General features: G+C 40.6%; 1 protein-coding gene across 8 annotated transcripts in view; it reads right to left on the reverse strand.

Moving 5' to 3' along the window:
* Positions 1-1,526: 1,526 nt before the first annotated feature.
* The window catches only part of SKA1 (spindle and kinetochore associated complex subunit 1), a 42,540-nt gene continuing 30,044 nt past the window's right edge, over positions 1,527-14,022 (reverse strand). For all 8 annotated transcript variants that reach the window (XM_075932678.1, XM_075932676.1, XM_075932672.1 and 5 more), the window contains 2 exons: positions 6,013-6,182; positions 1,527-2,303 (listed from right to left, as the gene is read on the reverse strand). In XM_075932678.1, the coding sequence (XP_075788793.1) occupies positions 2,155-2,303; positions 6,013-6,182 (319 nt within the window). In that variant the 3' untranslated portion in view covers positions 1,527-2,154. The remainder of the gene's footprint in view (positions 2,304-6,012; positions 6,183-14,022) is intronic.

The raw sequence follows: 14,022 nt of genomic DNA on the forward strand, positions 1-14,022 counted from the left end.
GTCTCCACCCCCTTGTAGCGCATCGGGACTCTCTGATCCTGGAACATCTATGGTTACGTTGGATCATAGATGTTGCCAGACCAAAGAATCCCAGATTTTAGAGGTGCAACCTGTACCTTAATCTGAATGGGTCAGACACAGGAGAGCAATATTCCTATAACAGAATCGGGTGTTTTAACCTTTGTTCTCTCCACATAGTGCTCCGTGTGATATAAAAGTGCTATTAAGTATGTCAGGGTGGGCTGGATGTCACTCAAAAGGGAGAAAGGTAAGTTAGTGTGGTTGGGCTGATGTGTATTGTAACTCTGTTTCCCAGTACAGGGATTTAAGTTCTTGTTACCTCAACTGTGTTGTTTCCTGATTTTCAGATGTCTAAGGGCAAGTCTACACTACAAGGACAGGTCAATCTAAGCTAAGCAGTTTGAGTAATGTTAGTAACACAACTCAACTCAATGTAGCTCAGACCTATTTACTGTGGGGTCCACACTGCAAGGGATCAACAGAAAAGCGTAACAGTTACGTTAGTGGGTCTTTACTAGATTTCCTAATTTGACTGCTGGTGGATCGACTGCTGAAAGGTGGATCCACCCCATAGTGAGACGAGCCCATAGTATCAAAGAACTTGACATTATGGAAAAACACAAGTTAGCAACAGGTAACATTAACTCTGCATTAAATAAAGTTTTTGGAAGATCTAACCCATCTGCTAGCATTACTATACAGTGATTCTCACTGTAACATTTAATGTTGCTTCCAAATGGAAGGAAATAAGAGGAAAGATATAGTGAGTGCTAGTCAACAAAGAAAGGGGTAAATACATATAAACTGGCAGCTCAACTTCAGGACAACAGATTTTAAAATAATGAGGAAATGTTAGAATTAGCTTAGGGGAAAATAACATAAGAAATTAAAAACCTAAAGTAATAGAATGAAGGCTTCTCACTAATATCCTGTTAATTACAGAAGGCATGCATTCACCAAAATAAGAGTGTTAAAAGGATTAGAGGCAAGAAAAAAAGCTAGTGAGGTAAGGTAACTAGGCTTACTCCGTTCAAAACAAATACCTATTAAAAGGTAATGCAGCCAAAGTGATGATGACTGAACAGAACAAACTTTGTATGCAGTGTTGGGATAGCCATGCTGGTCAGGATATTAGTGCCCACCTGAGCTAGCCATATAATGTCACAATGACTACAAATTCTCAAGTGTAGAGACTGTTTATAAAAAATTCAGAAGATCCTAGAAATTCAGAGAAAAAAAATCATTAAAGCTTTTGAAAACTGGTAAGAATTAAACCAATGCTCCACCAAGCCAGATCTCCCGGGTCTCTTCACGTACTCCGTACTTTTCAGAAGATAAAAGATGGATCCAATTTACAGCTCCTCAAACTGAAGTTCAGATTGTGCACTCTTTCCACGTATAGAATTTGTGCTGAATGACACAACATTATGCAGAATGGAGACTACAGCTGGCTTGCATCACATGTTAGTATCAGCGCCTCAGACAGTGAAAGACAAACAAATCCAACCATTTACCTAGCCTTCTTTATTGGCTTTTCAATAGTTCAAGTTTCAGTCAATCTTCCGCTCATTCAACTGTCATAGTATTACTGGGAAAATACAAAAAAAGCTACTTTAGACTACTTGGTTAAGTGCAGGCCTTCAAGGAGGGAAAATAACCTGTGTCAAAACTTTTGTCAACCAAAAACATCTTTAACAGCCTGCAACATTGGAATTTATTGCAAAAAAAATAATTCTATTCTAAGATGGATTATATAGCAGGCAGCAGATAAGTGTTCTATAAGAGCTGCCAGTCCTTAAATATTTTCAAAAATGAAAGTCAAAATAGAAGCATGATAATGTGTTTTGATAAAATGGGTTGGATTGAAGAATAAATCTGACCAATGAAATGTGAAAAACAGAACCATCATCATCAAGTTTGGAAGTTTTTATCCCCCTCAGAGCTGCATACCTGTCTCATTCTGGAAAACCAAAAAACAACTTCAACAACTAAACTGTTGTTTAGAAAATCAATTAGCTGAGCAGGAAATTTCAGTGTATAGTGTCTTTGACTTTCTGAAAGCAACCAAATCTTTATGCCTAACAAAAAATATTTGTGCTCTTCACCCTGGGCAAAATCAAGTCCAAAACCATATTAGCAGATAACATAACGGACAAGTCGTGAGCCACGGACTTCCCGCACTCTCTGGCAATGCCGAAGGACGTTCAGAATGCAGTGAAAGCGCTTATCCACCTTCAGTTGTGTGAACTCTTTTATATCAGCCTCGACGATAAAAAATTCGCCTGGAGGATAAAAACATACCACTGTGAGATGGAAACAATTATTTATCAGGATTCATTTAACATTTCAAAATATAATCTTTTTCCACCATCACTTCACTTTGGTGATGAAATATACATTCAGGCCACTCCCAAGTGGTGAGATGGCATCACACTTTGTCACAAGAATTTCGTTCCTGGCCTTTTTCTAATATTAAATGTTATAGGTAAATATGATCACTGACACTGTTCGGCTGCTGCATTTTGAAATTATTTGTCAATCAGAAAAGATGAATAAGGCCTCACATTTTGAAAAATCTGTGGCTACAGTTAAGACCATAGTATAAACTATGCAGAGATTTTGCTTCATTTTAGTTCTATACTGAACTCAATAGAATAGAAGGATGTATTTTATAAGGTTCACACGACAGCTCAATCTCTTCCATAAAGCCATTAGATTCTTAATACTGACTTTCCCCAACTGAAGACCCAGATCTCTGTTTTGTGGTTCAAACTCACTTCTACCTTAAATCTACTTTTTATAGATTGAGGACAGAATTTAAATAAAGTTACTTCAGCTGCAAAAGCTATTAATAATTACAAACAAATTCAGTTTATATATCAAATTCTAAATTAAACTGTGGTATGAAGCAAGATGAATATCTGCTGCTGTAACTATTTGCACTCGAAGCTAGTTATAGGGAAACTGAAATGTGAAACTATCCACTTAGACCACACATCCTTTATCCTAAAGTATACTTCTGGATAAAGTAGTCCACCAGGCAGTGCAAATGCAAATAGGATCCAAAAGAGTTTACAGTCTAAGGACTTGATTCTGCAAATACATCCACATGGGTTTTTGCCAGATTGGGCTACATTTATATGATGATCCAACCAAGGGGAAAGGCAGGTAAAGGCAATGAGATTACATTCTTACTCAGCAAAGTATACTGCACAGCATGCTGGGACAAAAGGCCTATGGTTTGATTGGGTATTTTTAGAAAAACAAAACCACACAAACTGTACAAGTGTCTGAATCCTGCTAGCACTAAGGATGTTAAATATCAACTGACTAACTGAATAGTTCATGCATTTTGCAACGACTATTTGATTAGTCGATAGTGTGCCTCCGCCTCTGAAGTGTAGCCCTACGGCTGTTGCTACACTTCAAAGGCGAAAGCATTGTGTGGAGCCTGAGGTCAGTGGGGGGAGTCCCCAGCTGATCCTGGACTCCACACAGCGCTGCCACTTTGAAACGCTGCATGCAGCCTGGGGACACCCCAGGCTTCAAGTGGTGATGCCATTTTGAAGTATTCCTTCCTCTTTCCTCCTCACCTGTTGCTGCCTCTTTCTGATACAGGCAGTAAAGGGGAGGAAGCAACTAGTCAACTAGTACTTCACATCCCTAGCTGGCACGCACTGAAGCAAACATTTAGTCCTTATCCAAGTCTAGATGCCCAGATACTCTATCTGCAGCAACTAGTAAGGCCTGTTTTCATTTAAGATTATCCAATGAAAGAATTCCTGTCTTCTCAGAAGCAGACCTCACCATGGCCTTTGTCAACTCCAGGTCAACTGAGGACTCTGGCAATTCTGCTGGTAAAGACTGAAGGGGGGCTACTAGGACAATGGGTGACTACCCTGGGCTGCAACAACCTCACTACCACTTCCACTTAGTGGAACTAAGCCCTATTCTGGACTAGGGTCTGCTCTTTAACTTCACTGGCTACAGACAACACAAGCACTCCCCCTCAAGGCCTCGCAGGGAGTATGGAAAGGCTGCGCACCACGAGCAGAAATTAACAACACAGACTTTTCAGCTTGGAAAGGAGGTGTCTAAGGGGGGGACATGATAGAGATCTATAAAATCATGATTGATGTGAAGAAAGTAAAGAAGAACTAGGGGGACACCAAATGAAATTAATAGGCAACAGTTTTAAAACAAACGAACTAAAATATTCCTTCACACAACACAATGTCAACCTGTAGAACTCCTTGCCAGAGGATGTTGTGAAGGCCAGTACTGTACCAGGATTCAAAAAGAACTAGATACATTGATGGAAAATAGATCCATCCTACTGGCTATTAGCCAGGATAAGCAGGGACAGTATCCCTAACCTCTGTTTGCTGGAAGCTGAAAGTGGGTGACAGGATGGATCACTGGATGATTACCTGTTCTGTTCATTCCCCCTGGGGCACCTAGCATTAGCCACTGCTGGATGACAGGATTTTGGGCTAGATGGACCTTTCGTCTGAACCAATATGGCCATTCTTATGTTCTTGCTCACGTTCATTCCATGCTAGGTGATTGACAAGCACTATCATTAAGATAAACTTGGAATTTAAAGACATGCTGATTACTATACCAGCCTTCTGAAAGTGGCATTGTCATAGGATTGATGAGTGATAGCATAATGAGACTTAAAGGTATAAACCAGAAGTGGGGAACCTCAGGTGCAGAGGCCAGATGCAGCCCCCAGCTTGCCTGGATCCAGCTCCCAAGGCTCAGGACTCCTCCAGCACTGGGGAGCCTGTACTAATGCTCCAGCCTTTCCACTGCCCCACTGTGGGGCTTGAGCACACAAGATTTACTAGGCTGGGCCCCCACTAGGCTCTGGTGTGCAACAGGAATGTGGAGAGCGTCTGTCTCCTCAGGGTACATCTACAGAGCAGGGCTTAACACAAAATAACCTATACAAATTGAGTTATGTCAACTGCGTAGCTTATTTCAAAATAGCTGATTTTGAAATTGGGAGCATCTACACAGCACTTATTTTGAAATAGATCACTCTTCCTCCGACTTCCCTTACTCCTCGTACAATGAGGGTTACAGGAGTCGGATTAAGAAGTCCTCCAACTTGAGAGTATTTCAACATTATTTTGAAATAACTGCCTGCTGTGTAGACATGGACTAAGTTATTCTGAAATAACAGTAGTATTTCAAAATAATATTGCTGTGTAGATGTACCCTCACAGACCACATCAGCAAGGGTGGGGTTTTTTGTGGACCCAACCGATTTTTCTTTGGGTCAATGGCCCCTGACTCAAAAATGGTTTCCCATCCCAGATATAAACCAATTACCATGTTTCAGCTCTGCAGATGTCCTGGATTGATATTTGTGCAAGAAATACTACTGATTAAGCCTGGGCTCTCATGGAATCAGCAGTCAAAATGGCTAGAGGCAGAATCTTTGCTTACTTGTAGCTAGCCTCGATAGAAGCAGTTGTACAAGATGAGATTCTTTGAAATGACACCGTCAACCCCCTGATCCTCTCTGCTATTTCCATAAAGAGCTGTGCAGACTTTCAGAAGGGCTTAGTCCTTTCAATATAGAAAGCCAGAGTCTACCTAATGTATGGAGCCAACATCCCGCAGCAGTCTGCGAGGTTTTGGAAAGAATACAGGCAGAAAAAGGTCCTAGTTGTGTAACTGCAACACAACCTTTAGTAGGAAGGCTGGTTGGGGGCACACAGTTGGACCTGGTCCTTCAAGAACACCATATAAAAGGATTCTAATGACAGGACTTTGGTCCCACAAAGCAACCATCACAGGGCAGTAAGAAGGAACAGAGGGTATGGAGCAAGCAGCAACCCTTATGCTAGTAGAGCCAGTACTATGAATAAAACTAAGAGAAAAATCTTCAGCAACCATGCATACCTAGCATACAATGGATATGAACAAGTGAAGAAGAATAAAGTTTCACAAATACATATATACATTTAAAAAGAGTACCTTTAGTATCCTTGGTTTCTTCTTCCAAGAATCTGTGGTACAGATTTCTGACAGCAAAGCTCATAGATTTCATTGGCTGATGTAAGATCTTATACTTGCTAACCACTGCCTTGTTCAAATCTTGAACAACTCCATTAATTTGATCATATGTTAAACGACCCCGCATGTACCTACAAAAAATAAAAGTTAAGAACTGGTAACAAGGAAATCACAGATTTGGAGTACCAAAAGTCTATCTGCCTTTCTTTCTCTCTAATGAGTCCTAATTCCTAAAAGTTACACCCAATAAAGAATTTCCTCCTGCTTTTGTATTTATAAATACATACAGTAGTTCATTTTGATCAATTTCTTTGATCCCTTTAATAGCTATGATGAAAAAACTTGGCATACACCAAAAGAGAAAGTCCAAACAAGATTTAAAAATTGTTACATTGAGAACTGAAAATATTCAGTGCCTAAAGACTTCAAGCAAAATGCAGGACAATGTAGCACTTTAAAGACTAACAAGATGGTTTATTAGATGATGAGCTTTCGTGGGCCAGACCCACTTCCTCAGATCAAATAGTGGAAGAAAATAGTCACAACCATATATACCAAAGGATACAATTAAAAAAAATGAACACATATGAAAAGGACAAATCACATTTCAGAACAGGAGGAGGATGCGGGGGGGGGGGGGGGGGAGGAAGGAAGGTAAGTGTCTGTGAATTGATGATATTAGAGGTGGGGAGAGTGGGATGTTTGTGAGTTAATGGTATTAGAGGTGATAATTGGGGAAGCTATCTTGGTAATGGGTAAGATAGCCTGAGTGTTTGTTCATTCCTTTTTGGAGAGTGTCGAATTTTAACATGAATGACAGTTCAGAGGATTAAAGACTTCAAGACATCACACTTGAAAAGTTACAGCCAACGTTAAAGTTAACAGAAAATAAGTCAAAATTATTCTGTTAATGGGATTTAGCTATATTAGATGACAAGTTTCCAGAATTAGGACAGATATTCTAATTCCAAATTACAAGTACCTTGTCCCTAAATTACCTGTAGCCAGTTATGCATCAATCAGTGACATTGTATTTATAGAAAAATGAAAACAGATGCATATCAAAATTCTATGGTGATAAGATAATATGCAAATAAATAATGAAATACATAAAGCAATTGTGTTCTATAAAAATTACACACAGGTTGTATAACTAAAACCATCTATTTTACATTCATACAATTATTTTCCATTAAAAAAACATAGCACATCACTTGGAACTATATGTTCATACACTCCACTGAAATGCAACCACATTTGATGTGGAGAGGTGTAAATAACAGTTAACACAGAGGACAGTTGTGGAAGGATTATGTACTCTATATTTTCTATTATGTGATTGTAAACAATACTTTCCTTATGTTCACTGATTGTATACTTATTACTATACATCCAATTTGCTATTTTCTTTACTTGTGAGGGAGAATTTCTCAAGTTGCTAGAGTAACTCTGAGTTTTTCTCTGCCTTTCCCTCCGAACTGCATGTAGGAACAAGCTATCCCCTAATCCTACATGTTCCCATCTGACCACTGCTAAAATCCAGACACAGCAGGAACCTAAATGAATCAAGGTAACTATTATACTTTTAAGAACAGATTAACTGAAATTCTTCCATTGACTTTAATCAAGTTAAACCTACTAGAATCCAACAAAAGTAGTTATGTATACTGTATTACATTATACCTAATTAGTTCCCTTTTAACATCAAGAAAGCATCAGGCTTAACAGTCTCATTTAAAAACAAAACCACCGTTTATAACTAGGAGATTTACCCAGAGTTGCTTGGGTCCTTAACTCAATTTTGTTTTATTTCATTTAAATCACTGCTCTGAGATGGGGATTAGGGGTTCAGTATGCAGGCTGCCCCCGGGAGACAGGACTTCCCCAGCAGTTTGGGGCCAAGTGAGAAGCACATCTCAATGGCCATGGCAATTCCAGCAGCACAGCCAAAAGAGGGGTGCATGTCCCCCACCTAGGGCAGGTCCATGTTCCTATACAAATGGAAGGGGGAAGCTTCAGCTCCCCCTCCCCCGCCCAAAAGGCTCCTATGGGTGAGAGCTTTGGGTCTGGGGTAGTCCCAGACAGGGGAAGAGGGTAAAAGTGCTTCCACCCAGTCCCTTTCACCTGCCTGGTGATTCTGTCTTTTCTGTAGGGTTTTATGAGACGCAATCCCATGCTACACATATCCCATTTTCCTGGAACAACTAAACCCTTACCTTGCTTTAAGTTATGATGAGAGGAAACTATATATTGAATTTGGTAGTCCTAGATCTTACCATTTAGGAAGAGTTCTTGAACAGACTGACTGACTCAGAAAAACTCTCTCCAATATATAATAGACAACTCCATTTTTCCTTTAAAGCACAATTTATCATGAACAGCAGTAAACTCCACATAACTACTTTTCTCAAAGGAAAGCAACTAATCTATCATTTATATCAGAGGAGCAAATTCTTCCAACAGAAAGTTATCAAAAACAAAGTTTGAGAGTGGAAAATAGTTTTCTTTGGTTACCAAGCTCTGAAAATTGGGACTTACAATACAAGAACCTAAAAATGTTTAAGAAGCTTGAGAAAGAAACCAAGGAACCACTTAATCCACATTGAATTTAAAAGTATATAGAAACAATTTCGCTGAAAAAGTGCCAGGACCTAGCTTTCAAGTCTATTCTAGAATTTTTAGTATTACACATACATTTCTCATTGAAAGTAGGGATATTAGCGAGTAGTCGACTAGTCAACTACCTGATAAGCCTAGGCTCATCGGGTAGTCGAGTCAACTACTTCAATCCCCACCCCCTTGCTGCCTCTGTATCAGCAAAGGATGGGGGGGTAGGAGCCAGTGTTGCAGGGAGCCTACTTAAAAGCTGGTTCTCCCCAGCACTGTCTCTGTGGTGCCACCTGCTCCCCCACTCGCTACTGCCTTGGGGCAGAGGAATCAGAGCAGTGGGCCCAGGCTCGCCACAGGCAGAAGCTGCTCCAGCAGCAGCCCCTGTCTGCAGGAGGTCCCAACTCTCTGCTGGGACCCTCCATGGACATGGGCTGCTGCTGGCTGGGCAGGCAGTCCGGCTCAAGTGAGGGGACCCCTGTCCCCCAGCTCCTACTACATTTTAAATTGCAGAGCTGCAGGAGGGTTTGGTCCTGGACTCAGTGCGAGCCGGGACTGATCCAGGCTGCCTTCCCCTGTCAACTAATTGAGTAGTAGTAAATTAACCTCATTTTAACATTCCTAATTGAAAGAAGATATTCTTAACTGATCCATGTACTTTTATATGTGTGCCCAAATGCATCCCATATCTTCAATATATGCTATTCCAAAAATATCATGGCGGTTCAATTTATAGTAAGACAATTAGTTTCCCGAAAAATATCTCCTGCATAACAGCACATAACAGGACTGGAAAGGAGTTGGATCTTGTCAGCAGGATAATTCCCACAGCCTGCACGAGTTCTCAGCGGTCACAGAACCAGAAATCCTCTACTGGCTTAGTTTCTGAGGTCCATTCTAGTTGGTGTATATTAGAGCAGATAATAAATTACTCAATTATATATTAGAACTGAGGCAGATTGACTCAGAATCAGTAATCTCAGATTGCTAGTCTATAGGAGTACTCAAGCCACCTCTCCAGTTGCTGTGCTGGAGATCAACCTTCTGATGTTCACTATAGCAGGTCTAGTTAAGACCCACTAAATTGAACAATGATGGTGGCTCTGGTCAGCACCGGTACTCCTCATAGTCATGAGGAGTAAGGGAAGCCGATAGAAGTGTTTGATCCCATCATCCTCCAATGTGAAGAGGATGCCAAGCTCGACTTAAGGTAAGTCAACTCCACCTACGTATTTTACATAGCTGGCGTTGTGTACTTTAACCCAATCTTCCAGGTCTAATGTAGAGCCTGCCTTAGTTTGCAGCAACTGTAGATGTAACCCTACCTTGCATTAGCCAAACACTAGGGCTATGTCTACACTGCCCCACAGTTAGGACTATGAGGATGCAAATAGCAATATGCATAATGTTGCGCTATATGTGGATGCTATGGGAACAAACTAAAAGGTTTTTAATGCACACTAATTTAGACCAATTTGACAAAGACTTATGTGAACTAGACACTTCAGTTTTGTACCTGCAGTGTCTACATAGTGGAGCTACTGCACTTTGGCATATGAATAATCAGTGAGCACCATAGTCAGAACTACAGAGCACAGACAAGCCTGAAGTGTCTGTATGGATCCTGTTAATGTGTACCAAAGTTTCATTAATGTGGTTTGATCTATCCTGCTATGAAATGGAAGTAGATCAATACACACTAGGGAACTTTTAGCATGTAGCCGCAGAGCCCATGTAGACAGTTGGGAGCATGGCATGCTAATGCAATGTAGACTTTCACCCAGCTTGCTCCAAAATAAGTGTTCATGTAAATATACCACATCCTCTCACCTCTGTGTTGAGTATGTCCCAAGTGCAAGAAAGCATTTGGGCTTTAATTTATTAATTAGAATACATTTCTAAACCTATAAAGTTAGGATATACAGAGTCCCAAAACTAATTCACAGAATTTCATTGTAACAATTTGAGAGTTCAGTTTAAATGGCATTGTGGCTAAGGTGCCTGCCACGTTTTTAATAATGATGGTTTTCTTCTGAGAGGCCTAAATTAAAAGCAATTAAAGAGTTTTAGAGGAAAAGCATATATTCATACAAGCATATATTCATTTTATGCTCTTATCTGCAATATAAAGGCTGACATTTTAATTGCAGAGGAAGCATAAACCTGAAGTTTGTCCTCTGTACATATAACTAGATCTTTCAGACCATGATCTCAAAACATACACAGCCATGCAGAATTTTACATGTTTATTTCAGACTGTAAAAAATTTACAATTTAAAAACACCAGTCCAAAATTCTATTTACTTATGCTGTCTTGCTGTAGAAGTGGTACAGTAAAAAGTCAGCTTCATTCTAGTAGAGGTGAAACTTGTACCAAGATTTGTCTGCAACATGCAATCCTCTGAGCAGTGGCTTCAAACAAGTTTCATAGTATTTTGTTATTTACTTCCCATGTCATGTGATCTTGTAATGAATGAATGCTATAGTGCCCACACAGAGAAGAACAAAGGTTGGTTAAGCCTACCTTACACATTGAAATATCCCGAATCATGTCTGTGTATATATACTTAAAGTAAGTTGATAAAAATGCTGTATACTAAGACTGAGCCAACATCCACAGAGAACACCCAAATATGGGCCCAAATTTCAAGTATACTGAACACACACAGTCCCCCGATCTCATATAACCACAAATGAAGGAATGAAGTCACTTCAGAATGTGACCATGGAAACATCATATCTTCCTCTCAGGAGAGGAAGAGAAGACTATAAGGCTTCAGCACAGTGTGAAGTGATAGCAAGTATACTGATGTCAGCAAGATTCAATAAATATTATATTCTCCCACAAAATTTGTTATATAATGTAACAGCAGTCACTCGCATGTAAAACTATTATAACTGGACAACTCTACAGAGCTGGCCTCTTGAATCTGGCACAGTTAAAGATTCCTTATTCGAGGAGTTGATGTATTTATACGTCATGTGTTCATTCTTGGCAATTCTATACAATAGTCAGAAACACGCCCTCTCCCTGATAAATGAATGGCCTGGTTTAGCTATAATAGATATTGACACAGAATTAAAGTTACGTCTCCTCTCTCTCCCTCCTACCTTGAAAGTACTGTTAATAGAGAGGTTACTAGCTATTTTTATCTGGAAATGAAACATATACCTACCTTTATACAAGTCTCTCATCCTAACACATCAGCCACAAATAAACACATATCCACATATGCATCCCTCTGAGCTGAGACCAAGCACAATACATTACAGTCCCCTGAAAGTTACAATGATCAAACCATAACGACTGCATCATTCCCGTAACACAGAATCATAGGGCTGGAAGAGACCTTCAGAGGTCATCAAGTCCAGCCCCCTGTCCAAAGTATGATCAACCACAACTAAATCATCCCAGCCAGAACTGTGTCAAGCTGGGACATAAAAACCTCTACGCATGGAGATTCTACCACCTCTCTAGATAACCCATTTCAGTGCTTCATCACCCTGCTAGTGAAATAGTTTTTCCTAATATCCAATCTAGACCTCCCGCACTGTAACTAGAGACCATTGCTCCTTGTTCTGCCATCTGTCACTACTGAGAACAGCCTCTCTCCACCCTCTTTGGAACCTCCCTTCAGGAAGTTGAAGGCTGCTATCAAATCCCCCCTCACTCTTCTCTTCTGCAGACTAAATAAGCCCAAATCCCTCAGCCTCTCTTCGTAGGTCAAGTGCTTCAGCCCTCTAATCATTTTGGTTGCCCTCTGCTGGACCATCTCCAACGAGTCCACATCCTTTCTGTAGTGGAGGGCCCAGAATCGGATGCAATATTCCAGATGTGGCCTCCTAGTGCTGAATAAAGGGGAATAATCACTTCTCTAGATCTGCTGGAAATGCTCTTCCTAATTCATCCTAATATGCCAGTAACCTTCTTGGCTACAACGGCACACTCTTGACTCGTATCCAGCTTCTCATCCACTGTAATCCAGCTGAACTGCTGCTTAGCCAGTTGGTCCCCAGCCTGTAACAGTGCTAGGGATTCTGTCGTCCCAAATGCAGGACTCTGCATTTGTCATTGTTGAACCTCATCAGATTTCTTTTGGCTCAAACCTCCAATTTGTCAAGTCACTCTGGACCCTATCCCTATCCTCCAATGTATCTCTCTCTCCCCCTAGCTTAGTGTCATCCACAAATTTACTGAGGGTTCAATCCATCCCATCATCCAGGTCATTAATAAATATGTTGAACAAAACCAGCCCTATAACCAATCCTTGGAGCACTCGCTTGAAACCGACCACCAACCAGACATTGAGCCATTGATCACTACCCATTGAGCCCGACGATCCAGCCAGCTTTCTCTCCACCTTACAAGTCCATTTATCTAATCCATACTTCCTTAACTTGATGGCAAGAATATTGTGAAAGACCGTATCAAAAGCTTTGCTAAAGTCAAGGTATATCATATCGTCTGGACCTCCCCATGTCCGCAAAGCCAGTTACCTTGTCATAGAAGGCAATCAAGTTGGTTAGGCATGACTTGTCCTTGGTGAATCTATATTGACTATTCCAGATCACTTTCCTCTCTTCTAAGTGTTTTAAAATGGATTCCTTGAGAATCCCCCTCCGTGATTTTTCCAGGGACTGAAGTGAGGCTAACCAGTCTGTAGTTCCCTGAATTGTCCTTCTTCCTTTTTTAAAGATAGGTACTACAATTTTCCAATTGTTCAGGTCCCCGCCCCCAAATCTCCATGAGTTTTCAAAGATACTGGCCAAAGGCCCTGCAATGACATCTGCCAATTCTCTCAGCACCCTCAGATGCATTAAATCCGGACCCATGGATTTGTGTATGTCTAACTTTTCTAAATAGTTCTTACCCTGTTCTTTCTCTACCAAGAGCTGTCTACCTCCTTTCCATACTGTGTTGCCTAATGCAGTAGTCTGGGAGTTGACCTTGTCTGTGAATACAGAGGCAAATAAAAGCATTGAGTACTTCAGCTTTTCCCACATCATCTGTCACTAGGTGACCTCCCTCATATAGTAAGGGTCTCATGCCCTCCCTAATTACCCTCTTAATGCTAACATGCCTATAGAAATCTTTCTTGTTACCCTTCACATCCCTTGCTAGCTGCAATTCCAATTGCGCTTTGGCCTTCCTGATTACACACCTGCATTCTTGAGCAATATATTTATACTCCTCCCTAGACCTCATCCACTTCTTGTAAGCTTCCTTTTTGTGTTTAAGCTTGCCAAGGATTTCACTGCCGAACCAAGCTGGTCGCCTACCATATTTGCTTTTCTTTTGCCTTCAAGAGGGCTTCTTTAAAATACTGCCAGCTCTCCTGGACTCCTTTCCCCTTCATGGTAGCA

This window comes from Pelodiscus sinensis, chromosome 6 (assembly GCF_049634645.1).
Source record: "Pelodiscus sinensis isolate JC-2024 chromosome 6, ASM4963464v1, whole genome shotgun sequence".
NCBI classification, from domain to species: Eukaryota; Metazoa; Chordata; order Testudines; family Trionychidae; genus Pelodiscus; species Pelodiscus sinensis.